This window comes from Aspergillus melleus (assembly GCF_016097325.1).
Source record: "Aspergillus melleus strain CBS 546.65 chromosome Unknown contig4, whole genome shotgun sequence".
Lineage (NCBI taxonomy): Eukaryota > Fungi > Ascomycota > Eurotiomycetes > Eurotiales > Aspergillaceae > Aspergillus > Aspergillus melleus.
Genome location: NW_025763373.1, coordinates 4129687 through 4155661, shown reverse-complemented (window position 1 = coordinate 4155661; position 25975 = coordinate 4129687). Strand labels below are relative to the sequence as shown.

Below are 25975 nucleotides of genomic sequence, written 5' to 3'. Positions count from 1 at the left end.
TCTTCTTCCTCCTCTGAAGATGGATTTGAAGTCTCTCCGGGCGCGATGGATTCCTGTTGATTTTTTTGGGTTGGGAATATTGATCTGCCATCCGCGCATTCTGGATTCGGAATTTTTCCAAATCCTCGAGCAATTTATCCTTCATTTCCATCTGCACTTCTGGCTGGATCAGCACGATTGGCTTGACTCGGTTTTCCACTCGTGTTCGGAATAGGTCGCGCCGTTTGATCTCCTCGTTTGTTAGCTGAAAGGCAAGGTGCCGACTAGATCCAAGTCGCGAGTGGGAAAGCACAGTCGTAAGTTCGCACTTTCTCTGAGGAAAACTTCATGATGGTCCGAACTGAGGCACAGCCTTGTCATGTTCTGGCGTTGTTGTTAAGGCCTCATAGCCTGGACATTCAGCTGGGCATACCGAACAGATAATCCTCACTGCCGGGGAACGTTGTTCGCGGCCACTAGTTTCCAGAAAAAGGCCAGCAGCTTTGAGGGGCTTGGTTCTGTCTCCAGGTTATCTTGTCTGAAACAGTTTGTTAGCTCCAGCAACGATGTAGAGAACTGTAGGCTTCATACGAGCGTTCCCTCATTAGAGACAGGCCTTGCGAGTGGAATCATCAAGGAAGTTGATGACATGGTTTGTTTTATCATATCCTTTCACCCCATATGGTCCCCAGATATCAATATGAATACTCTCCCCAGAGAGCCTGCACTTCGCTCCGCACGACTCCCAGAGGGGGGGGGGGGGGATTTACACTGATAACTGTCGTGAATCACACAACCCCAGCCAACATGCACTAGATCATATTTCGCGGCAGTGAATTGAATTGAGGGAATGTCGGCTCAATCTGATGAATGCCAGAACGTTCAATCCTGAGCCCGTAGTTTGGTATGGCGATATGCATATGCACAGGAAGGATGGACGCCCCACACTCACGGTGGGCGGTTCTCTCCAAAGAGGTTGTAGGCCAGGTTGGCGCGAGGATCCCAATATCTCCCACGATCTTTCTGGGGCACATTGTTAGTAATTTCTCCGTTCAGATACAGGCCTGTGACACAACCCTGTCGACATGGGAAGGGATTCATGTCTACTTACGGATATCGAAGACCCGGTTTTAAAATCGCGATAGTGTTGTCTTCAAGCATGGATACCGTGTGCCAATGTCAGATGGCAGCGACATCTGTGTCAGGAGTTCCGGGCTCATAACCTCTCGGACGACGAGAGGATTTTGAATCTGGCAGACACGACCAATCTTTGGCTGAATGGGTGGTTTTTTAACAATGCATGCAGGCGATTTCTTCTGCGGCTGTGGTTCAACATACCATCCGCTCAAACCCAACTTTGTAACGCTCCTGCAACCGGGACGGAAAGATTAGGTCCACAGTCACCATAGTCATCTGCGGAATATCATCACCAATCACGCCCTTCGTAGGGTCAGAGACGTCGACCGATGTGCCCAGGTTCCTACCGAGCGCGATTAGGCCCATAATAATGGGTAGTGCATAGTAGCCAGCCTGAGCTGTGAGATGCCCACCCTTGGCAATCTCAAGATAATAGTCGGGATAAAGAAGATGATACGATCCAGTATCATCGTTATCCCCCTGCTCCTAATTTGAGCTACTATCGTTACTGTGCCCAGCTGCGCGTGTGATCCGTTAGTACTCATCTACCGCCTTCTCACACACATCCTCTGGTGGCGCAGGAAAGGGACTAGCATGGTGCAGCAGGGCCAAATACCCGGCAAGATCCCGTGCATTATTCATCATTGGTGTTCTGTTCATGAAATCATGGAGACTAACACTCCGAAGCTGTCTATGGAGCGCACCAAGCGACAAATGGCTCGCTGGTTAAAAACACTCAGTCCATTCTTCACAACTTGGCGGAACTCTCCCAGGATTTAAAGAACCTGCTCGACACCCACTTCCAAGGCTCAGTGAGCAAGGCGTCTCGAATGGCCATTAGGTTAATATTGTCTTACCATCGGGTACGTAATGGGATCTCGATTGCGATCTAATCACTATGCTTGGCTATCCTGACCTTATCAATTAGTGTGTGGTAATCACGACTCGGCCATTAGTTATGTGCGCTTTACACATGCACATTAGTCAAGCTGGTCCCAACAGCTATCGTAAAATCTGTCTTTCGCCAGCTGTGGCATCTCTGATACAGAGTGGCGTTGACTCCGCCCGAACCATCCTTCGTATTCTCCGAGTTCTCGGCGACGAGGATCTAATGGGTAAGCTCTCCCGGAACATCCATCCGGACGTACAGCTCATGCCATGTGACAACGATAGAAACCTTTCTCCCCTTCCAGCTAGAAGACGCGTTTTCCTCCGCATTTGTCCTCCAACTCATCCGGGCCGTAGCTCCGTGGCTACTTCCCGATGAGACCTGGTCCGAAGACGTAGAATCCATCTTCGGCAGAATGATCGCAAAGGGTAATGTGGTAGCACCTCTACGCCAAGTAGAACTGGGCCAGCTCGCCCAGGTCATGACGCCCCTCACACCGAATGAACTGCATTTCCAGTCTCCCTCGCCGCGGGGGGAGCCATCCGGTAACGAACCCTCGGTCGTTTTCGGTGAAGAAGAACCCAGTTGGGAGCTGTTTATTGGCAATGCTATTGTTGACCTGAATTCAGGGGAGATCTTAGATCTGGCAGCACAGCTTGATGTCGACCCAAGAATGTACTCGATGGATATCTAGACACTTGTATATTTACTTGCCTTGATGTTGCATGTGCGGTCACAAACGCAAGGATCAACACCTGCAGGTACCATGCTCGGTTTCTGTATATGCCTCTGTCGGAGTACTCTATGTGTTATCGACTCGGGGACTTGTATCCGGACCAGCCGAGTAAGCAGTCGGAAGATGGCTCCGAAGGGTAGATCATTTGCAGCCCATCAAGGACCTGGATACCCTTTGCTCTGCATTCGTAATAGTACTGGCTATTTTCAAATTTCCAATGACTAATAATGATCAGCGCTATACTGTAGGGGCTAGAGCTCAGAGTCTGCGCTAATCATCTTGTTCACTAGTCGGGATGAGCTTCCGTGCTGGCGGGAAGACCGGACGGTCCTTTTTCACGCTCCAGTAATCTTTTCTTACAATACTCACTAGTGGAAGTGCCCAGCTTCTATACCAACTCTTATCAAGATTTTTCTTAAGAGGTAGACTTTATTTCTCATCTTCCTCTTGTTTTTTTCCCCTTTGCATCATGGAACGCATTCGGCACAACATGAAATTGGCGTCGATTACCTCTCGTGCCCTCTGTTCGAGTCCCAGAGTCAGAATCACCATCGAGTTCAACAACCCCAAGCAGAGCTACACCACCGGGGACCAGATCGGGGGCACGATAACCGTGGCTGTGGTTGATGAGATCACGTTCGATGATATTAGTATCACGCTTGAAGGTCTACTCAACGGCCTAAAGTACTACGCTCGCTTGCTAATCCCCCCCCCCCCCCCCCCAGGTTCGTCACGGGTCGCTCTACTGCGGCCAGTTACTGAAAACCGAGAAATAAAGGCCTCCCACACGTTCCTCAGGCTGCAGCAGCCTATGGATAAAGCCGAGTATCCTCCCTTACGAACCTTTATCCCCGGAAGATCCTACACGTACCCCTTCACTTTTGTGATCCCCAGCGAACTACCTCTGGGGTCCTGCATCCACAACGGAGAGTGGGGGTCTGGCCCTCAGCGACATGCTGGACTTCCCCCCAGCATGCACCTGGAGAATCTGTTCCAGGAACTGTGTCGCATCTCTTATCTCATTCGTGCAACCGTCCCCCGGCAAGGGAGAACCATTGCTATCTCCACGAGGACTGTGCGCTTCACTCCGACTCTCCCTCCTGGTATCCAGGCCTCCCGCTCATACCGGTATCCTACGGAGATGATCGTTGGCAAGATATCACTGGCGCGGGGCCAACTTGCTGTGCTGGCTGCGACACCCCAGCTGATCCAGTGTTGTTCACTCACGCGCGCCTCGGCAAGTGATGTGGATAAGTATGTCTGCATGCAAGTTCGCTTCGACCCGGTGGGGGATGCACCGCCTCCACGGCTACGGGCGGTTTACCCTACACTCAACGCATTGACAACTTTCAGCGCAGCGCTCGGCGCAGGCCAGAGCGAGACAGGGCCCGATCCGCGGTATCAAGGAGCCCACGTCGGGACGACTGCCCTTCCCTCCGTTGACCTTTCATCCGCACGATGGGCACGACATACGTTCGCCCCAGGTCCAGGGCCTCTCAACTACCATGGCCCGGTTGAGGCAAATTCCCATGTGAGAAAGGCGTTGTCCGGAGCGAATGAACTCTATTACACCGTATCGATAGCCATCCCAGTCGCCCAACTGGGACACAGGGACCATGTGCCAACGTTCCATTCGTGCCTCGCCTCTCGCATCTACCTTCTGTCACTTACCCTGTCATATAATGTGGTTGAGTCAAGAGGACGTCGCGCTATGAAGCTTCAAGTACCCCTGGAGCTATGTACGGCCTCCGATCATGGGAGCGAGCTGCCTCTACAGGATAGGATGGGGATGTCGAAGCCCTCTCAGTTCGGCGCACCCCCGCCGCCCTATTCTGGTCAGAGTCCCTCGCTGCGTGTGATACCCTTTACACATGCGGAGGCGCAGGCGCATGATTTACCTGGGTATTCTGATACTGTCACCTGAGATATATGACTGATACCAAAGCCCGTGTGCATGCCATAATTCCCTTCCCTACAAAAGGAAGGCTCATCTGTTTCCACGTTCAGACAGCATAGGAGGCGATGGGTTGGAATCAAACTATACATTGATACCAGGCAAGAGCATAAACCGCGGTAGGACTCCTACGTGGGCAGTGCACAGTATATGTTGTTTAGGAGGCAAATTTATACAAATACACCACATTCCAACCGTATCGTACAAAGCTCTCAACAATACTATTAGATAGAGCACATGTCCCAATGGCAACTCTAAGTGACCTACCACATGAGGTGCTGACGATTATTGTTCACGCTCTACCTCCCTCAATAGTTCTATCTACGTGTCGTGTTTCTAAACGCTTCTATGAAGCCTGTCGTCCTGTCCTCTATGCTTCATTTAATGGGAGTGCCGAACCAAAGAAAACTTGGAGAAGATTCCAATCGTTCCTGAACATGATCCTAAGAGACGATACACTTGGCCCACGGGTCCAGCCAGTTCTTATCGATAACATCAACGATGATGATGGCATTGCAGCCTTACAGCATTCAATGGTTCCATTGCTATCTCAGACATCCAACAAGTACCTGGACACCCGAGTCTGCCCGCACTGAAGCGACCTTTTTTTTCAGGCGATCTTCTCCTCCAACGCCTACAGAGGCTGGGTGTGGAGTGTAACACCAAGACTTGATGAGGCCATAGCGTATGGCTGACGGTTATCCTGTACAATTCTCTAATTGTGAATTAGTAAGTGTCCATTTTCTAATGATGATAAGACTGCCCACTCTGTGTTCCCAGGGACCTTTTTTTTCTCTTTCTCCTTTGTGGATTTTGTACATGCTCATTGAGGACGCGTTAGACCGCGTCGCCGTACGAATGGCCATTCAGACCCAAAGAACCATGAAACCCATACACGAATATCAAGGGAACTGTAGTTGAACGGCATTTTTTCAGTGTGAATTACGTAGTATAGAAATAGAAGGCCCGTTAGGGCAGCATTAGACCGTCTAAACACTTTATCCGTCAGAGAATTGGGGCACGCATGCGGTATGCTATACACTCACGAAAGAGTCTGGTTCGATTATATATAATTAGACGGGGTATTCTCCAAATAACATAAAGCTGGTAAACCGACAGATTTTTAGTACTAAAATACACCGACTAATCAAAATTATGCTAAAATTATACACACTTTGGGTGGCTTGGGTAGCCTGTGGGTACCCGCTAAGAACCCATGGGCAGGTCGTGTTGAGTTAACACGGTGGTTGAACCTTGCAGCAGGGACTGGAAACGGACATATATGAGGCATCCGCCCTGCAAAGATAACTCTTTAAGCTAGCCAACAATAATTAATCTGTTCTCACTTGAATAGACCTTCCCATGCGTTCCCCAGGCTGGGTTTCGGGGGTTCCGACCTGTTGAAGTGAACCACCCCCTTTCTCGATCTCGATGGGGGCTACGCAAGTGACAGGACGGCCCACGCTGTGCCACAGCCCCATCTAATCCTGCGCCGAAGCATCTGGCTGACGCTCTACCAGCCAATGAGATTCACAGGTTATACATCCTCTTCAACCTTGCCAGCGAAGGTGCCTTTGAAGGTCCTCCTCTTTTTAGGTCTCCGTCCGAATAAAATAAAACAACCCCCTACAAAGCCGCTTGTCCTGGAGATTTTTTTTTTTTCTTTAACACGAACACAAAAGAGAACAAAACATGGTGTCTATCACGGCCGTACGGGACAACAACTGCGCCATCCCTCGTCTCTACGGGTCTAATCTGGTGGCGGTTTTTGGTGAGTGCCATGTTTCGTTTTCAGACATCCCCTGCACGGTAGCATACTGAATCAAGCTACGTAGTCGGTGGAACGAGCGGGATAGGCGAATCGACAGCGCGCGCATTCATACGCAATACAACCGCCTCCCGTGCCTATTTGATTGGGCGCGACCAGACAAGAGCAAGCCGCATCATCGACGAACTACGGCAGATCAAACCAGACTCGCGGATTGAGTTTATCAAGGCGGATGTGTCTCTTCTACGGGAGGTCGATGAGGTTTGCAAAAATATTAAGAAGGAAGAGGATCGATTGAATCTGTTGTTTTTGAGCCCGGGGACTGGGGCGTTGAGCGGGCGTGATGGTATAAACACCCGCAATTACTAAATCCTGATGCTTTGTGCTGATTGTTGTCCTTTTTCTAAAGATACTAGCGAAGGACTGGACAAAAAGCTAACCCTCCACTATTATGCCCGGATGCGGTTCGTGGCGAATCTCCTCCCGCAGCTTGTAAAGGCTGGCGAAGAACAACAGCCGCACCGGCTCTCGCGTGTGGTATCGGTACTTGAAGCTGGAGGCGAAGCAGCACTTCATCTAGACGATCTTTCTCTCGAAACCCATTATTCGCTCCGCAACTGCGCAAAACATGCCATTACCATGAACTCCGTTGCAATGGAGCATCTGGCTGCATTGTACCCCCAGACTTCATTTGTTCACTCTTTCCCCGGAGTTGTGCGGACACGTCTAGACCGGGACCTGAGTGGTATTGCCAGGAGTGCAATGAGCACCTTGATATTTCTCGCCCGGCCTTGGGAGATTTCATTTGAGGAAAGCGGGGAGAGACATCTGTATGCAGCGACAAGTCTGCGGTTCGCATCGCAGATGTGCGGAGACAAGGTGGATGCTGCCGAAGGTTCGAATGGGATGATTGGGAGTGGCTTCTATCGGCTTGATTCCACCGGATCGACCTATAAACCCAGTCGAATCATGCAGGTTTATCGTGAGCAAGGGGTGAGAGGGCTCATCTGGGACCACACACTCTGTGTCTTTGAGAGAGTTCGCGGGGGTTTTGAGACTTGGGTCATGACGAAGTAGAACAGCGGTCGCTGCACCAAGCATATCTGATCAAGCACCACCCGTAGAACCTCAAATGCATATGGTTATAGAGCGCTCACATTGAGCTCGTCCAGTCCTCGTCTGGCTCTCCAGTAATTACTAGATATCAAAACTTCCTCGCATCCTTTAATAACCCACGCCCACTTCTGAACAAACAACTCGGACACTTCCCAGCTTTGCGGAAACCAAGGATCATCCCACACCATAATGCCAATGTCCCCATTAGCAGGATCCATCATATCCATGCAGAGCTCGCAGTCATTGAATCCCTCCGGCGCAGTGATTAGATTATCACGCATCTGCGGGAACGGGAAACAGTCAAGCCAGGGATGATGAGGGATGGAGCATTGAGTAGTGGTGGGCAAAAGACTTGGCGGAACATTTGTCCCTCCATCCTGCTGCAGCAGATTCTGGTTAGTATACAGAGAGACAGCCTCATCGTCCTCCATTGCCTGCATACTCAACCCCAGCACGCCCATAATATCCACAAACGCACGCAGAACATTCAACTTGGACAAGGTTAATAAATGATCCAGACACGGATCCGCCGCGTAGTGCCGTTTGTAGGCTGCGGCGTGGAAACTCGTCATCATGGCTATACCCTCCGACAGCGATACTGGCTGCGGAAGCAGCCGTTTCCGCGGACCTTGGTATGCTGGATCTGGATCTGGCCGTGGGAGAATCAATGCATAGTGTCGTTTTTCATCATTTTTGGCCTGCTGCTGTGCGATGAGAGCCCTTTTCTTATCGCGTTTTCGGGCTCCTAATGGTGATACGATTAGGTTTGTTTGGAATAAGAGCCGCTGTAGCCGAATTATACCCCGCAGAGTGATAAGGTAGTGGAGTAGATAGACTTACGCAAAGCACGTTGATTTATTCTGTTCTGCAGCTTCTTGCGAAGGGCGGGATCGGTGATGCCCGTCCAATCGTCGCTGAGGCGAAGGGCCCGTTCCTGTGGGAACATCAGAGGAAGCATGACTACGATAAACGACGCGAGCTGGGGGAGGGTCTGCAGGAAGAGACGGAAATAGAGAGACGAAATTTCAGGCAAGAGTGGCAAATTATATTACATAAGCAGCGAAACCGGGCACTGGGTCGTCTGCTGGGTCATTCACACCTATCTGCTTGTTAGCAGTCTTAGTAAGTCACAACTATAGACCCGGTTTCGCTGGTAAAATATTGTAGGTGTGAATAGCGCAGCCCAGGCCTTAAATGAGTATCTACCAGATCATCCACGTCCTTGTTGCAATAGGCAGACCTTTCTCGTGCCGCTTTTAGTATCGCACAGAAGGCAGTCAGCCGGCTTAATCCTGCGACCCCACATCAGGAAGCTAGGCTACAGCTAGAAAGACGGGAAGAAGCTGTGATAAAGAGGACCACTGCATCAGCAACACATCGCCACACATCGCCACACATCGGACTTTGACCATCATTGACGACTTCTTCAGAACTTCCAAGCGGTTTGGTATGATTTGAACGTGTTGAAGGGATTCGGCAACCATCTCTCTCAAATAAAAACTACCTATAGAAATGGCATCAAAGTAATTATTCTCCAAGACCTCTACCTTCTCAAGAAGATATAAATCGTAGGGGGTCAGAAAAATAAATGATTACCAACGCGTCCACAGCACCATGGCCATCATATGTGGATCAATCCACGATACGCCCGCCGTCTTGCACCTCCTCGACAAAGCAGTCGCATGGCTCGCATCACAAGACAGAACCGGGCAGATGGGGCGAAACTCATCCTCACCATCGACATCCTGATAAACAACGCAGGCGTAATGGCCATCCCCACCCGACTCCTCACCAAGAACGGACATGAAACAACCTTTGCAACAAACCACATCGCCCACTTCCTCTTTACCAACCTTCTCCTGCCTAAGATGATCAAGGCCAGTTCTGCCTCCACTACCATTGACTCTGACTCTGGTCTTGCCCCCCCCAACAAGAATAATAAACCTCACCTCCTTCGACCCACCTTTCACAAAGCTCCTCGGCGAACTACCCTAGTCCGAGGGTCCTTGGCTTCAGAAATAATTTACCTCACCGGCAGCACTCACACAGATGAGGCATGCTACAGCTTCTTCTCATATGGGCAGTCCAAGACCGCTAGCATCCTATACGTGGTGTCCCTCAGCCAGGAACTAGCTAAATTCAACATCGCAGCGCTCGCGGTGCCCCTCGCGCCGTGGACACGGGGATCAACCGGCATGCGACACCTAGATGGTCTAATACGACTATTCTAGCGGCGGTAGATCTGCGCTTGGAGGTGGTGGGTATTGACAGTGGGGATAGACAGGTCACAGGTGTCTATCTGGCTGATTACAAGGTCGATGAAGGAGTGTTGCTATCCTTATGGTATGCTAAGAGCGAAACTAGACAGCAGCTCAAATCGAACATTAAGATCAGAGATTAAGTCGATATAAGAGCCATAAAACTATGAAATGATCAAACTAGCAACTGCATCAACCAACTAACAAGAGCTCCTACTCCGTCACCGCAACATGCCCCCTAAGCTCCCCCTGCACCCATCTAAACAACCGCTCCTGCAGCTCCCGATCCTGACTGAGTTTGGAGCCCGCCTCCTCTTTCCCAATGGGCCCATAATACTGCCCACTCTTTGCATCAGGACTAACAGCCGCAAAAATCTGCGACAGCGCCCCCTTCTCAACCGGCGTCGCAGCCAAGCAAACCGCAACATTCAAAAACGGCTTCAGAAACGTCCCTGTCGACGCATGGTGGAGATTAGTCGCCACCATCCCCGGATGCACGGGGATTATCTTCACGCTCTTCTCACGCTCAGCCAGCGCACGCGCGTAGTGCAAATTTGCCAGCTTGGAGGTCGTATATCGCTCCGTCGTATGCCGATTCGGCGCGGTGGTGCGGAGCTCGTCGAAGTTGTAGACGTCGCTGGGGGCACGGGCATGCGCAGCGGAGGAGAGCATGACCATGCGGGTCTGCGGATTTAGTTCTGCGGTTGCGCGAAGGGTGGGGAGGAGGAGTTGAGTGAAGAGGGCGGGGCCGAGGACGTTGGTGCCGAATTGGATCTCGTAGCCGTCCGCTGTGAGGCCTTCGGGGGTCATCATGATTCCGGCATTATTGATTAGGATGTCGAGGCGGGGTTCGCGGGATAGGAAGGTGGAGGCCGCGGACTTGATGCTGGTGAAGGAGGCGAGGTCCAGTTCCAGGATGCTGATGTTTGTGTAGGCTGGGTTTGACTGCTTGAGGTCTGCGATAGCCTTTTCGGCTTTAGCACTGGACCGCGCGGCAAGGTAGATTCGGGCTGGGTTGTGCTGGCTCAGTTGGCGGATTGTCTCGTAACCTAGGCCTACGTTGCCGCCGGTTACGATGATGACCTGGCCTTGGAGGTCCGGTATATCTTCACTGCGGAATGTCGGCATGATTAGAAGATGTACTTCGAATGGATGAGGAGAAGACGGACTAGGACTACAGACTGACTGAGGCCACTTTATACTTTTTTCCCTCCCGAGCTGTTATGAGCTGATTCTACACAGTCCATAACCTGAAGTGGGACCGGCAATACTCAGGTAGAACTAGGGTCTGTGATTGGTCGAGAAAGCGTCATCCAGATGCATGGGCGCCACTTTCAGCCACCTTTTCCAGCCCGAGGTTTTGGTACGGACACTTTCGAATTGCATGTCCTACATCCACACCCACTGAAGTGTTGTGGAGCTCGTCGACGAGGGACTGGAGTAGATTCCTCCGATTGCTTATTAAGCTGCTTCTCGAGCTGCTGAACGCGATTTTGACCTTTCTGTGCGCGAATATGGCGGTCATTACCTATTATAGCATGTTTTCCTGCCTTTTCCTGACGTTTCCGCTCATTTTCCGCCTGTAAAAGTCTTTATTTCTTGCTCTAAAGTCAACTTAGATTGCATTGCTATTTGCGCTACTTTTTTAAATATGCGCAATAGGACTGCTAGAAAGCAACCGTTTTTTTAACAGGGCTGTTGTGCAGGCTTCGGGCCTTTTGATCTGGTCGGCAAGTATTCTTTATCTGCAAGGAGAGGAGCGCGCCTGCGTTCCAGTTAAACAAAACTACATCAGGTTCTTTTCCGCAAGAAACTTGGCACAAGTATGGATACGTAAGCACGAGGGTCTTGGCAAATATGTCACATGTCCCGCTTGGTCTCAAGACCACCGTCTCAGGAAAGAACCAGGCTTGTGAATACGGTTTTATGTCCCTGCCTCCAGGTCCACACTCACAGCTCATCGAACACATGCAACGAGGCATATGCATTAAGTCCCAGGTCTTATATTGTCTTGTGCCTTGCTTATTATGACAATGTTGGTTCTATTATGGCTATACCGTGTCTGACACGGACTCAAGACCACTCCAGTCCCAAGAATCGATTCTCATGCCCTGCAAGGTATTGAGACCATCACTGCCCACGCACAACATTAGGGGGCTCGATTCGCCGTCGCCTCCCCATTCGCTGCTTCGTCTTTCGTGGGATTAGCAGGAGGACATTAGCACCATCGGCTGTAGCGGCCGTGAAGCTGGACGATATGCTGACTGTACGCATCTTCATATCATGCAGAATCATACCGTGTCGTTTATATTCCCGCACCGTCCTGACCAGCTCCGAGGGTTGGGATGGGTTGACACGAACCACGTTAACGATCGTCCATTGCTCGTTTTCGTAGAGGTAGAAAGTGATGTTTACTCGGCCATCCCCTGGCGGCTGTCCAGCCTCTGCCTCTACCCCCCTTTGTGGATTGCCCGCCAGCCTTTTGAAGTTGTATTGAGTGACTCGCTGAGGACGGACGACGCCAGAGGAGGGGGTCGCTTCAGGCTCATTGAGTGCACGCTCGTCATTGGAGACATCAAACCGAACTTGCCGGCGTGCTACTGAAGTCTCCGGGGCTTCCGGTCTCTCGCGTCCAGTTGCATCATCGCGAGAGGTTCTAGGGACAGTTACTGTGTCGTTCTCCGCCAGATCCCATTCCAGATGGTCTGCTATCGCTGCATCCCGGGTACCAGCCCGGTTGACATCTCGAGTATTTGGCTTAGGATTCTTCCGCATCTTCCCAACGCCTGCAGGCTTGGATGGCTGCTGGTGAGGTCTAGTGCTCCTCTCCTGTGGGCTTCTGCGATCAAATGCCGTGTTGCTTTCCGAATGAGCTGACCCCTCCCGCGTCTGCACTAGCAATTCGGTGATATCCATTTGAGTATGGGGCCGGGGATTATGTCCAGAATCAGAGTCAATATCCATCCCGGTGGGGCTATTCTGCCCTGCCTGAAGCCGTGCAAGAGCGTCAGCTCTCTCACTTTCTACATGGCTATCTTCTTCTAGCCGCCCGCGCTCTGGGCTGTCGCTCGTAGCTGGTTGTAGCTGAGCTATGGGCTGCCCTTGCTCGCCCATCTCCCTCTGTTCAGCATCCATGAGGATTATATCCCCTGCCATGTCATCAGTTCCTGCTTCTGTATCAGTACGGGCCTGATAGGCCTGATTGATACCTGTGTCATGGGTCTGATGGAGCCGCCTAGAATGGGACGTGGGAGTTTCCGCCGCCTCGTTCCGCTCCTGCGAGGCAGAGTTTGGATAGACTTGAAGGCCGTCCTCGCCCTCCCTTTCTCCCGGGTTATCTTTCTCTGCAGTCGGCCGGATCGTGTTTTGCTGGGTTCCGGGAATAGGCCCCTTGGCGGCCTGCTGCTCGCTGGCAGGGATATTCCGCGCCAATCGTGCAGTTGAGCGTTCGGTTGTTGCTTGGTTGGTGCTCCCATCAACTCTTGCCTCTCGCAAACCGTTGCTTCTGTGCGGACTTTGGTGACTAGCGTCTGGAGACTCCTCGTTTTCGGGGGCCTCTGGTTGGGTCTCTGGCAACTCCGGAACGTTTCTTTCTGAATGTGCTTTATTCCGAGCCGTCAATACTCCGGCCATGTCGAATTGCGTGACCGGCCGTGAAATTTGCAGATGGCGTTCTAACGGCTGCGAACTGGCTTCATTGCCTGGTGAGCGAGGTTCTCGCTCTGTGGATTGTAACACAACAGCGTGTCGTGTGCTACCAGTGTCCTCTTGACCAGTTGAGTCACCATCGTTTGCAGGCTGTGGCTGAGCTGTGGCTTCGAACGGTTGATTTGAACTTGCGGTGCCTCCTTCTCTGGTGGAAAAATGATCAGTACTGACCGCGTCGCCATAGGCGGGCGTGATCAAAGGTGACATGTCCACGCTAGGCGGGGAGCGAGGCACGAAGAGGTCGGAACGGCTTGTATCTCCGCCAAATGTGGGTGGTGGACCAAAAAAGACAAGATAGACATGTCGCCAGATGTAGAACGTGGTAACCCGATCTGGTATTTCCGCTGTGTGCATGTATGGGAGGAACAGGGATGGGCTGTTCCGCGACAGATCCTGGATAGTAGGGTGTCCGCAACGGGCTTTCTGTTTCACAGCAGGACCTAGAAGAGAGGGAGGTGCGGCGCCACTACCTATTGGCCTCGCCATCCGAAAGCACGACGTTATCTGATCGATGAGCGATTCCAATGTAGACGCGTCATAGGTGAATCGGTCCGGCTTCCGGGCCTGGAGCAATGCATTCATGGCAATTGCTCGGTCCGCTGAGCGTTGCCGGAGGGCGGCAATCGCAGAGGATCGAAATCCAAGCTGGCCGGCAAGGGAGGCCATGTCGACTACGGCGCACTCATCGGCCGTGACGGTCGCCGGTTTCGCTAGCCTGGTCTGGCGTTTGGGCTCCCGGGGCATCTGTGGATAGTGACGCATCGCGTACATCCACATCTGACGATACGAAATGTCAAATGGTGTGGTGACCGGCTCGGTCCAACGGGAGAACTCGGAGGGAGAATGCTGGACAAGGCAAGTATTGGCGTCATCGTTGGGAGGCTCCCACTGCCTCTCCATTGTGGCACGTAAGGTGGCCTCCGTCACAGGAAAAATCCGCTTCAAACAATGCGTCCAGTTTTCGAAACATTTGAAATCCTCGAAGAAAGCGTAGAGGGATGGAATTAAGCCATTTAACGACCGGAGTTTGTTCCAAATGGCCTCGCGTTCGGGCAGCTCGAACTTCGAAAACGCCTGGCCGCTGACCACGAGTCCATGAACTTCAGCGGACTCGACCGAGGGGGCCATGAGCTGCAGCACTTCCACCGTCTGCTGGTCAATTCTGGCCAGAGATGGCAGATCGTTGTCTACCAATGAGGACCAAAAGTCCGCCACATAATTGAGGTAATGGGCAATCTCCTGCGGCCATCAGTCCTGCCCGCAAAGACCAGCTGGGGACGCAGACCTCGTCACATTTTGGTCTGATATGTGTAAATTATCTGCCGCCACACCCGGCAAATGCTGGAAAATCATCTGGTCGCACTCTGACAATGTCCTCGACATTGGCAGTCTGATTGGAAACAAAAATCCTTCTGGTACCCTCCGGCGTGTTGATACAGCAATCACTGTTGTCGATGTACCAGCTGAACTGTTTCTTGAAGCTTAACTCAAGCAAAACTTTGTATAGTGATCTCACAAGAGGGTCTTCGAGAAGGCCGCAGTAGAACTCTTTCTGCTCTCGCAGTAAGGCTTCAGCGGCAGCGTGTCGAACGCCCGAATCCTCATCATTAAGCCGTGCAGCCAAGGCATTTAACAACCCTTCAGGTAAGTCCGGTCGTTTAGCTAAGGCTCTAACGGCAGCGTCTCGAACGCCCGAATCCTTGTCATTAATCCGTGTAGCCAAGGCATTTAACAACCCTTCAGGTAAGTCCGGTCGTTTAGCTAAGGCTCCAACGGCAGCGTCTCGAACGCCCGATTTTTCATCATCAAGCCACGAGGTCACCGGTTTAAGCATGAGATTTGGAAGTGTGGCGCGTTTAGAAACTGCTCGTAGAACTGCTCTCTTCATCTTATCAGTCCCTTCATCGAAGGCAGCATCCAAGGCGTGCTCTGGGAATTCCATTTCCCTAGCTAAATTAACCTCTCCTGTATATCGATACTCAAAGAGCAGCCACTCCTTCAGGCCGTCTTCTAGCTTTTTCCGATATGGAAAATTGATGTCCCCATTTTCCATGTCCCTCGGAATTTCGCTTAGGCAGTGCATGACCAGTCGTTGATGGGCTGGGCCTAAAAGGTCCAGTGGCTTTTTATGTATCTCATCGAAGAAGTCGGCTATCATGGAGTCATCGCCTTCAGTAGCCAATAGGCCAGCAACGAAGCGCCAGAAGATATCATATCTTGCCGAATATTTCTCTTTCTGTAGAAAGACGACAGGTTCCACGTGGTCCACCTTCAGCTTCGCCGTGCTGAGACTGAGGCACTTGAGTTTCTCCTTTTTGACCCATTTCTCGAAGAAGTAGCGGGCCGAAAAATATTCCTGGAGGGTTAAATGCAGGAAATGGTAGGTTCGGTAGATTTCATTTTCTGAATTGTCGGATGATCGCAGGTACGAAACCCGTTGAAGAATCTCATCGATTGCGACTTGATCTGGGGCAATATGCGTTGACACCAGGTTCTGACATTTAGGATCGAAGTATATAACATCGTTGTACATCCCGGTAAATGCAAGGCCTATAATGGTATCGGTCTCACTCTTAGTGAGATGCTTGACTTCGCCTGGCCTCAGGACCACTTTCTCATGCAGAGGCTTATCCTGCAATTTTTTGTTCAGGCGCACAGCATCCTTCGTCCCCAGTCCTCTCTGGATAGCCTGATACAGTCCAGTCATAGTTTCTGGCGCATTATCATAGACATTGTCCCAAGCGCAGCAAACCGCGTCTAGCTGGATAGGGATCCGCACAAGGCCTCGGATAAGGGGGCGGCTGTCAACAAAAGTTTGGATGTCTCGGGCCATCTTTTCTGATTCTGCGTTCCGAATATACTCAGAGACCTGATGAGGGTAAAAACCGATCGTTTCGAGGTCGAGGTGAAAATCCACTGGAGGTGTAACGGATGGACGAGCAGTAACGATGATGTTTGGCTGTTCGAGAAGGGTTTTTATGATGAAATTCTGCATATCGTTTTCAGGCGATAAATCGTGCCAAATTTCATCCATGCCATCGAGAATGAACAGACTTCTATTGCTGGGGAGATTGCAAGCGTCGTATAAGGCCTCAGCCAGCCGCTCTGTATCCTTATGCTGAGAAAAGAACTCATCAATAAAAAGGTCTTTGAGGCTATATCTCCCTCTATCCATACGCTGTTTCAATTTTCGCAATGGGATCCAGAGGACGCGGTCAAATAACTCGTTCCACATTGTGCCATTCTTGAAATCATGGACCATTTTCTTACAGAGAGTAGTCTTCCCTACCCCTGCGCGTCCTCGTATCCAGATCTTTCTTGGTCGTGCAGTTTGGCCGTCCACTCCCTTCCGCGGGTTGAACATTGCAGACAGCGCAATCTGGGTCTCTTCTTCCGGCGTCTCAATCTTTAGCCGAGCGGACAGTGAGAAAGCAGACGTCTTACTAGGACCTCGATCCTGCCGGTCTGCACGGTTTCTGGTTTGCTCCACAATGGCAAGATTGATGTAGCACTGCTCCATAGACAGCGTCCTTCCGGAAAGTCCCTCTATTCTGAGCTTCTCTTCCGTGTAGCAATTGTTTTTTATCACCGTGTCAGCTGTTTCAAGCGGTGAAGGTGCTCTCAGACTGTGTATTGACCTCTTCAGTACCGCATAAAGATCGTCGTTGGGCCCGGCACACTTGTTTAGTCCCGAATGGTCGGTGTCAAAACCGTGGCGTTGATCTTCGTCCGAGTGCTCCACGGCTGAATCCCGCGGCACAACCTTCACAAAGATAAGCAACCGGGGGGTTAATGGCGTACGGCACTTACCACACCAAGACTTAAGCATCTTAATACATACGTCTTCTTCTTCTCAAAGAATGCTATAATCCTATCCCTGGGTATAAGTTTGCCGAATCCTTCACTAATATCACTCAGTTGGTCCGAATGCCTCCTAAGAGACAGAAGCAAGGCCGGCTCTGACCCTAGGAACCTAGTTATGAATGCAAGGATGGCGCCGCCTTTGGACACGGAAGAGCCTTGATGGGGGGTACCGAGAAAAATAATACCAGAGACGTCCTTTATAATCTCCTTGGAGACATCTTTGTATAGAGCCTGAAAAGATTAGAGAGAAGACACGAAATTGTGAGCTATCGTACCTCCTTAATTATAATACCGCCAAGGCTATGCCCAATGAAGATGATAGGAAGCTTGTTGAACTGTCAATAAGGGCGTGAAAGGCGGCTTATACACCTTACATGCGAAGAATGTTTGCTTTTGAGCTCCCTTAGCAAATTCTGCCCGATTGCTGCCGTGGTCTGGACTGGGGTATCTAGGAGCCACTGGGAATTATGTTCAAAACTCAAGATCCGGGCCTCTGAAAAGTCATTTCGCATCAGGTCTCGAAGTAGATGGATCCGGTCTGGAGATGCTGGAGGCCCTTGTGGCTCACTGGTGTCGAATGCTTGCGTTCTATTGTCCGAGCCAAGGGCCGCGGGGTGCGACCATGTGTATTTCGGGTCGGCACCTAGGCCATGGACAGCAATGATCCTGTAAGAGTTAGCGAACTCAGTAAATCGAATCCGCTATCATACTCACTCAAACTTGGGGTTTTCTGGACTGGAGATAGTCTCAAGTTTTCCAGAGCGTGGTTTGTTGTTCTGTCGAAGAATCCTGATCAGGAGGCGTCGGAGTATGATAGTCAGCGACACCACCACGAGTGCCACGAGTGCATTCGCCTTCCACCCTGTCATTATTCGTCATGACACTTCCAGTGGATCTAAGTAGACTTGGAGAAATATACGGGAAACAAAGCGAAAGAGCACAACTGAGATACGGACGAGAGAGTCCCTAGGAAGAGGGGTGGCTGTGTGGACGGTCAGGAGTCCCTCAGCTGAACGTAGCACGGAAACAGATTTCTGAGCCATTAGCCAATAGCGCCAGTCCATACCCCTGATGATCTGCCTGGTGCTTATGACAAGGCCGCAGAAAAGCGGGGGTGCTGCTCCGTGCTAGTCAGCAAGATAAGCGAGGATGGAGATGCGTTGACTCGTCGTGTTCGCTTCCGAGCATCAAGAATACATAAGATAGAGTCACGGCTCACCTTGTCGGCTGTTCACTGGAATAGCGCATATCGATAACGCCCATCGCAAATACGCACATTGACGAAACGAATATGGTAGCAGAATACCGCGAATCGTTTTTCTTATTGGCTAACTTCACTAACAGACTGAGCACCAGCCACCGCCATTCTCCATCCAGCTCCTGAAGGTCGAGTCTGACAGTCCGCTAGAAGAGCAATTCCCATGGGTCTTGCCATTCCTGCCTGCATCCTATCGGACCGAATCCGACAACCTGGCCATAGCAAGCCGTGATGTGATAAGGTGCATCGAGAAAGAGCTCGATCTACAGAGGTTGACCAAGGTTTTTGGATGGCTATGGCTGGCGGGTCGGCCCATGCCGCGCCCTCTACATTACCAGCTTCTCCTCAATCGTGACATTATGGTTACCGAGCAGATGGACATGCATCTTGTCTGGACAACTGGCAGGATTTTTCTTAAGCCGATGCCACGATACCTACTGGTGCCTATCTTCTGGGACCAGTATTTATGTTGCGAACAAGCTTGTTGCTCCTCTGCAGTCGTCAGAGAAAGAGCGGTATTGGAGTGCCCACATAAAAGGGCAAGACAATCCGCGATCGGATTCCTGTTTACCTACGTGGCGCTGATTCGTCATGAGAGTGATTTCCTGATTGCAAAAGAGAAGCATCTGCTTCCAGATGAGATAGAATGGACGAAATGGCGGGTCTTTGTAGAGCAGCTCAACGTAGAGCATGGCATTTATCGGGTGATAGATCCACGCTTTATCTATGGGGAGCTTCGGTTGAGCCGTCTAAACAAAATCTATCTTCTATCGCAGCGTCCGTTCCTCCGTGGCTATATGGCTAGTTGGCATCAGTACGGGTCCTTCTTCTACGACAGTTTTACCTGGCTGGCGTCTGCCACGGTGTTTATTGCCATAGTCCTTACGGCGATGCAAGTTGGGCTAGCGACAGAGTCTCTTGGGAACAATGACACTTTCCAGTCTGTGTCGTATGGGTTTACTGTTTTCTCAATTCTGGGTCCTCTCATCGCGATTGGGCTTACTCTGTTGACATTTTTCTACATGTTTCTGGATAACTGGATCGCGGCGGTAGCCTATAAGAGGAAGAGATTCGACGCCATTAAGCGAGAGGAATCGGAATGATACTAAGAATGCAGTGTATCACGTATTTGTTTAAAACGTAAGCCTCATGGTATTGGCCCTATTATAAACCAAGAGTCTCCTTGATCGTAGCAGACGGCCGTCTGGATTTTCTTCAACGTCCATCCAAGCACTGGGCTGGAGGGAGCGATGCAAGATGGCTTGCTACATCTGTAATCATCTGCCATATCAGTAGGCGGCGGTCATATCTTTGACCACTCCAGCCTCGCGAGCTCAGTGGTAGGCTAACCCTCTCACAGCTGACGTCGGAATAGAGGTAGGGTTAGTAGGAGAATGTGGGTGACTGCTGCCCCTACTTGCGTTTGACGATGGGCGTTGTCTCAGGACTCCAGCTGATACTTCACTGTCTCCGATACCATCTATAGAACCTTCTACGCAGTCAGCCAAATGATATAACTGGTCAACCGAATATATCACCATATTCAATCCCTAGAAGAAACCTTTTATTAATAGTGTTGCCTCTACCTACATCCCTGGTTCGCCACAGCGCTGCGGAAATCTTTCCCTTACTATATACAGCCTAGCACATCCAGCCCCAATGGCCCTCACGCCCTCCAGGGCCCATCAACATGCCTGACAAGGTGAAGATCATCATCATTGGAGACGAAGGGGTCGGCAAATCCGCCCTCACTCTGCAGGTTCGTGCCCCGTATAGTGAAAGTTCCCTCTGGTCCCAAACATAGCAATTGAACCCGCGGCTGCCTCTCGTGTTTCCGTCAATCGTATGAGCCCACCGCCGACGACTCCATTCGCAAGCCAATCGTCGTCGACGACGAAGAGAGCTGGATTGCGAGTATGTCGAGACGTTGGCAAACGGACACCAACGTCGAGGAACTCTTCGTCCGGCTCGTGCGGAAAATTCGCCGTTAGCGGCCGACGGGCCAGCAGTTGCTTCTAGAAAAGAAAGGTACCAAAACGCCTTCCAGACTATGGAAGGATGGAGCATGTGCAAATGCACGATGATGTGAGGTATCTTCTAGGCCAACTGAGCAGCTGAAGCAGGTCATCAGAAACTGAGGACGGACAATCCACGAACAGAATTCATATTTAGAGACCTGAGGCTTATAATTAGTCCATGAACTTCTCAGTTAAGTCATCGCAGATCCGGGAGAAATGTCCGTCGATAGTCGTCCCATTAATACACGCTTTGTTGGCAAAAACTGTGACTTGTGTCGGAGAGAAGGATACGATTCCCACTGCTTCTAAGCCCTTGAGTGTTGCGGCAATGAGAGAATTCTTCATAGGATCCCTTGGTCATTCAGATCGATAGATCACGATGAATGCTCGGTCTGCGATACAAAATCGCTGACCATGTTTGACCGACGCATGCATATCCTAGAAGTTGAGCGAGTAATCCGCGCAGATGGCTGCATCATGTTCCACCGTCTCCGAATTGACGCCTTAGACCTATTCGGAAAATGGTTATGGAATTTTTGTATTGTCTCCTGAAGACTTAATCCTCCCTTTGCCATATCCGTCAAAAGGCTATCTTCTTCCTTAGGAAGATGGTTCGCCGATTTACTGCGCCTGGGGCACGAGACGTTGCGGCGTTGCGCATCAGTGGCTTGCCTTCGCGCCATGGCCCTGGTTAATCGATCTGTTGCAGGGACTGCATCATTAACCAGGCTACGACGCTTGGGATTTCCAGGAGTCCTCTCGTGGGATGCGGTAGTTATCGATGGGGTCTCCCAGTCGACACTAGCAAGTGATGTTGTCGTGTCTGTGCCTAATGGCACCTCTCGGGGGGATGAGCTCGCACAATGCAAAATGGAAGACGTTGGAGAAGTGGTGGGAGCAGGGCTATTCAAGTCCCGGTCCTCCGGAGTCTCCGACTTGTGCCCACTTGAGGTCGATGAGCTACAATCTTGCATCAGCCGTGGGTCGATCGGTAGAACCACAGGGCTTGTATGAGTTGTCGTGGGCCCAGATTCATTGCTTGTATGGAGCGTAGAGAGATCAGAAGCGTCCGAAGTGGTTGATGTTGAATCACGCTGCGGCGACGGTAGGAAAGCTGAGCATTTAATACCAAGTGCGTTAGAGCCTGGTTCGTTTTCTGACATGTCCCCCGGATTTTTGTGCACTGATGAGAACGGCGTCGGGCCAAATTGACGGGAAGGCGTTGCCAGGTGGTCTGAAGGGACGGGTTGGCTATGCTGAGCCGGCTGAAGAGGAATCGATCCTCTACGGTTGTCCTCGACGGGCGGAGAGCCATCGGACTGTCTCTCGAAGCTGGCATAGCTGCCACAGGCTGTTGCGGCAGCAATACTCGAGTCTGGGGCCCATTGGATAACATGGATATTTACCGTTTCATTGGAACTGATTTTCTGCCGTTTCTTAGTCCCTGTCCACTCTTGAGGTCTCTTCTTGCCTCGAGAGACACTCTCAGCTCCAGCACTCGACTTTTTCTGGTTGCCTGACTCATCGCAAGACACATTCCAGATCGCCTTCTGCAGACCATGTGTATCACTCAAGTGGTACCGTAGCTGGAGTTCTGAATCAAAGTTGGCTTGGCACATCGGGTGAGAACAAATGTAGGTCCCCCACATCGTCTTTATATGGCTGACAACATGGTTTCTCAGTTCATTGCTCCTTTTCCAGGCTCTCATGCGGTCTGAGGAGGAGAGAGTCTCAGAACCAAGACAAAAAGGACAGTACCCTGGCCGGACGAGAGTATAACCGTACGTGATTATTTCGCACCGTCTGGACATGCCCTGCTTAAGGTGCCAGCTGCAATGATCCTCCCACCCTTCTGCACCCCAGAAGGCAAAGCACTCGTAGCAGTACTTTACTTGCGTTTCTTCACACCCAAGCACCTTGCAGCGTTCCTTGCGTTGGCAGTCTTGGATATGATTAGAACGCATAGGGCGGGTCAAACTGAGGAATGTTAGAGATGTGGACAATGCTGTAGGGCGTAGAGCGATTCCCGCCACCTCACTCACCTAGTCAGATCACAGTTCCCAACCGGACATCTCCCGCTGACAGGCTCCTCTCCAGGGCGGTAAAACACATCATAGTCTTTGGCGCAGTAGGCCAACAGACTCTCCACGACAGAGAGCATATTTTGGTAGGATAGATGATCATCAACTGGCATCATCTTGGCGATACGCTGACGATCGGGCTGGGCCTTGAACAGGCATTGTGCGACATCATTGTAAACAATCGTCTCTGGGGCCTTCCCTCCTGCCCTGACCTGCGCTTCGACGCGCCTTTGAACCCATTCGTCTCTGTACTTTGCCAATTCAGAGTTATAGAGACGAGTCTTCAGGACTTGGATTTGCTTGGCGGTGAGCTTTATAGCAAAGCTAGCATCGTCGTCAACCCTGTTGGCATCACACCCTTCAACCGTGCTCTGATGGCTGGATTCATCAGAAGCGTCCTGGATGCGTAACTCCTTGAGCCGCCTTTCGAGTTCGCGCAAGTTTTCGTTCTTTCCAATAAGATGTTGCCGTTCAGCTGGTAGATGCCTCGGGTAGCCAATTGCACGGTATTTGCCGACCCCTCTGAGGTATTCGATATGATCGAGGCGCATCTTCTCTCCTAGGAATGCATCCATGGTACTCAGGGCTGAGGTGCTATCTATGTAGCTTCTTCCAAAGACATTGGGATCTTTTTGTGTAAGGATCTGACTCCTCTCGGAATCCGTTGCTACCTCTGTAGGTGATGATGGTCAGATCATTCTACTCTGAAGCGACGAGAGGACCAACTTACTATCTAGTCTGTTAGCGAGACCTCGTCTCAGGGTATGGATGATAATTATTTCGGGATATCCAGCATTGGTAACAACTGCCCGGAATATGCGGCAGAAACTCTCGCGCGTCCATGCACGCTTTGAGACGCCACCAGATCTGGTAACTTGGCGTAACACAGGTTCTTCGGCCACAGATGGTTTCCATAAAAGTGGAACAGGCTCGTTATCATCTGGATTCCAGGTTTTCAAAGTCTGCAAGGAGTCGAGGTGCAGAAAAGCTCCATCCTGCACCGCCATCTCCAAAAGCCAAGGTACGGGATTGAATCGCAACTTGCCGTGCTCTCTCATCGCGATACGAAACCTGTATGCACCTCATTAGCATCGGAGGATTCATGTAAACGCTTGCGACATACATAGTATTTTTTGGATTATCGTTGTTCTTGACCCATTTCTCACAGAGACGGAAGAAGAGTTCGATCTCGCCATCTACCCTGCGATATATATATAGCTCGATATCCTGCCGCATGTTAACTCAAAAATATGCCTAGCTTAGCAGGCCGCCTGACGTACTTCATATCGGAGCCCACGTTCATCTTTCTTCGAGGTATCAGGTATAAATGTGCCAATCCGTGCTCCAGTGTAACAGTAAATAAGGATTGCGAATGTTAACTGAACTCTGTACCTCGGGTGGATGAAAATCGGATCGTCGTCGGTCCACAGGGACACGAGAATGTTGGTAAGATCACAGTGCGTGAACATGTGTTTTGCCCTTCTTTTATCCTCGATCACTTCTTCTTGAACAAGCCCTTTCGAGATCCACTTTTCGCGCTTAGTATCTGCAGGAAGGTAATCGGACAATAGATCTCCAAACCTTGTAGACATCCTTGGTAACCCTCGTATCGAAGGTAGACTTGGTAAGACGGGTGAAGCCGCCAAAGAACCGTTCGGCAAAATTCAATACGGACGACTTTGTAGGGCGCAGAGAGATCATTCCGTTCGAAGAGAGGATGTAAAATCGTATAAAGTCCTTGATCGTGGCCAGGTCCGGCACGGGCTGACCCTCACGAAGTCCCTCCTTTCGGAGATTCTCATCCTCTTGGGACGCCCAGCTATGTCCAAGAGACAAAAGATTCAGTAAGATGAACGCAGTGGACGCTAAAGAGGTATGGACGGTACTAACGTGATATAATCCGATAGGACTCGGTCCTGCATGCCCTTTGTCTCATCTGTATAATATATCTCACAGTAATGCTGGTCTCTGTCTCGATTCGCTCCTCGAACATAACCGTTGGCTTGGGCGTTGGCCAGTCTATCGACCTTTTGTCTTCCTTTGGGCATTTTTGCGGCAAAGATAGGGTGCAACGCAAAAAAAAAAAAAAAAAGAGAGGACTTCAGCAGGACTGAGAGCGAAGTAGACAGCAGATTCCACAATCGTGCAAGGTGTCAGGATGCAGGAGTGAAAGAGAAGTCAAGGAGGGCAGGACGACTTCGCGCCTTTTGTCGGGGGGCCCGTGGGGGCCTATTCTCCTCAGCGCCATCTCCCCTGTCTCCTAGTCGACCCATTATTAATGCGTAAGTGAAGCAGCTAGCAAACCGGCGTGGACACGAAGGGAGGATAAGGCTCAAGGGTGAGTGTTGGTGTTGAAGAGGTGAGCGAATCACCACGGATGGGTGAGTAAATCACCTCGAATGGGTGAGCAAATCACCTGACTCACCCGGCTCACCCTCTTAAAGCGGCCATGGCCAAAAGAGGAAAGAAAAGTGTCCCCGTAGATTTTTGAACGATAGAAATACCTATCTAGTTAGCGCCGTCAACAGCCAGAACCGAGGATCGGCGCTGCGCGAGGCACTAGGAGGCGGCTCGGGTACGGAACCATCAACATAGAGCTCAGAGAACAACGGAGGGAGACCAGAAGGTGCCCATAGCGTTGTATTCCTTTCCTATTTGTATCTCTTAAAATGGCCTCCTTTGAATCCAAAAGATGCTTAGTCAAGAGTATCAGAATCTCGATTGTGTTTATTAACTTATCTTGTTTACCCTCGATCCGATTCGTAACTGCCACCTTGGGGTTGTAGGATAGAGAAGATGCAGGAGGTTGATCGTTTCGTGTTAGAGCAATATTACTTGGTGGACTTTCTCTGCTTTATTTATACCTGTTAGCAGGAAAGTTTCTGAGGTTATCAGTAAGGTGATATGCGACCTTGAAATGGGGCTTCTTATATGCTTAGCACGAAGAAACATACTTCTCTTCTGGTTTTATCAAACTGTAGCTACAATCTTGTTCCAGTTTTATTTCTATCATTGACTAGAAGGTAAAACATATATACCGACATCGGATCTTTCGGTCAAGGTCTTGAAGTGGCTGTTCTCGGTAACCTATGTCTAATACAGCGTGATATATATTCAATATGTTCATTTATCTACAAAATCTCGCCACATGATTAGTGCTTACAACCAAAGCAGTCTTGTCAGCACCTCCCTTGTTATTTCAACATAGA

The 25975-nt window shown here is 50.6% G+C and overlaps 9 protein-coding genes across 9 annotated transcripts; 4 read left to right on the top strand and 5 right to left on the bottom strand.

The window, feature by feature from the left end:
• Positions 1-1308: 1308 nt before the first annotated feature.
• Positions 1309-1682, bottom strand: LDX57_008208 (uncharacterized protein; the record flags this gene model as incomplete). The annotated part of the gene is made up of 2 exons (XM_046089930.1): positions 1309-1602; positions 1677-1682. 2 exons carry the CDS (start codon positions 1680-1682, stop codon positions 1309-1311), a joined length of 300 nt encoding a protein of 99 aa, XP_045945902.1.
• A 407-nt stretch (positions 1683-2089) lies between these two features.
• On the top strand, positions 2090-2699 carry LDX57_008207 (uncharacterized protein; the record flags this gene model as incomplete). Its single annotated transcript, XM_046089929.1, has 2 exons — positions 2090-2231; positions 2290-2699. The coding sequence occupies 2 exons, from the start codon at positions 2090-2092 to the stop codon at positions 2697-2699; spliced, it is 552 nt and encodes a 183-aa protein (XP_045945901.1).
• Positions 2700-3210: 511 nt separating this feature from the next.
• LDX57_008206 (uncharacterized protein) lies at positions 3211-4665 on the top strand (the record flags this gene model as incomplete). The annotated part of the gene is made up of 2 exons (XM_046089928.1): positions 3211-3406; positions 3467-4665. 2 exons carry the CDS (start codon positions 3211-3213, stop codon positions 4663-4665), a joined length of 1395 nt encoding a protein of 464 aa, XP_045945900.1.
• A 1722-nt stretch (positions 4666-6387) lies between these two features.
• LDX57_008205 (uncharacterized protein) lies at positions 6388-7540 on the top strand (the record flags this gene model as incomplete). Its single annotated transcript, XM_046089927.1, has 3 exons — positions 6388-6466; positions 6531-6809; positions 6873-7540. 3 exons carry the CDS (start codon positions 6388-6390, stop codon positions 7538-7540), a joined length of 1026 nt encoding a protein of 341 aa, XP_045945899.1.
• A 65-nt stretch (positions 7541-7605) lies between these two features.
• On the bottom strand, positions 7606-8537 carry LDX57_008204 (bZIP transcription factor; the record flags this gene model as incomplete). The annotated part of the gene is made up of 2 exons (XM_046089926.1): positions 7606-8324; positions 8420-8537. 2 exons carry the CDS (start codon positions 8535-8537, stop codon positions 7606-7608), a joined length of 837 nt encoding a protein of 278 aa, XP_045945898.1.
• Positions 8538-9261: 724 nt separating this feature from the next.
• LDX57_008203 (uncharacterized protein) lies at positions 9262-9810 on the top strand (the record flags this gene model as incomplete). Its single annotated transcript, XM_046089925.1, has 1 exon — positions 9262-9810. The coding sequence occupies one exon, from the start codon at positions 9262-9264 to the stop codon at positions 9808-9810; it is 549 nt and encodes a 182-aa protein (XP_045945897.1).
• Positions 9811-10050: 240 nt separating this feature from the next.
• LDX57_008202 (uncharacterized protein) lies at positions 10051-10965 on the bottom strand (the record flags this gene model as incomplete). The annotated part of the gene is made up of 1 exon (XM_046089924.1): positions 10051-10965. The coding sequence occupies one exon, from the start codon at positions 10963-10965 to the stop codon at positions 10051-10053; it is 915 nt and encodes a 304-aa protein (XP_045945896.1).
• Positions 10966-11967: 1002 nt separating this feature from the next.
• On the bottom strand, positions 11968-18278 carry LDX57_008201 (uncharacterized protein; the record flags this gene model as incomplete). Its single annotated transcript, XM_046089923.1, has 6 exons — positions 11968-14784; positions 14909-17308; positions 17356-17640; positions 17685-17735; positions 17784-18075; positions 18124-18278. The coding sequence occupies 6 exons, from the start codon at positions 18276-18278 to the stop codon at positions 11968-11970; spliced, it is 6000 nt and encodes a 1999-aa protein (XP_045945895.1).
• A 4445-nt stretch (positions 18279-22723) lies between these two features.
• LDX57_008200 (uncharacterized protein) lies at positions 22724-23341 on the bottom strand (the record flags this gene model as incomplete). Its single annotated transcript, XM_046089922.1, has 1 exon — positions 22724-23341. One exon carries the CDS (start codon positions 23339-23341, stop codon positions 22724-22726), a length of 618 nt encoding a protein of 205 aa, XP_045945894.1.
• Between the last annotated feature and the right edge of the window lie 2634 nt (positions 23342-25975).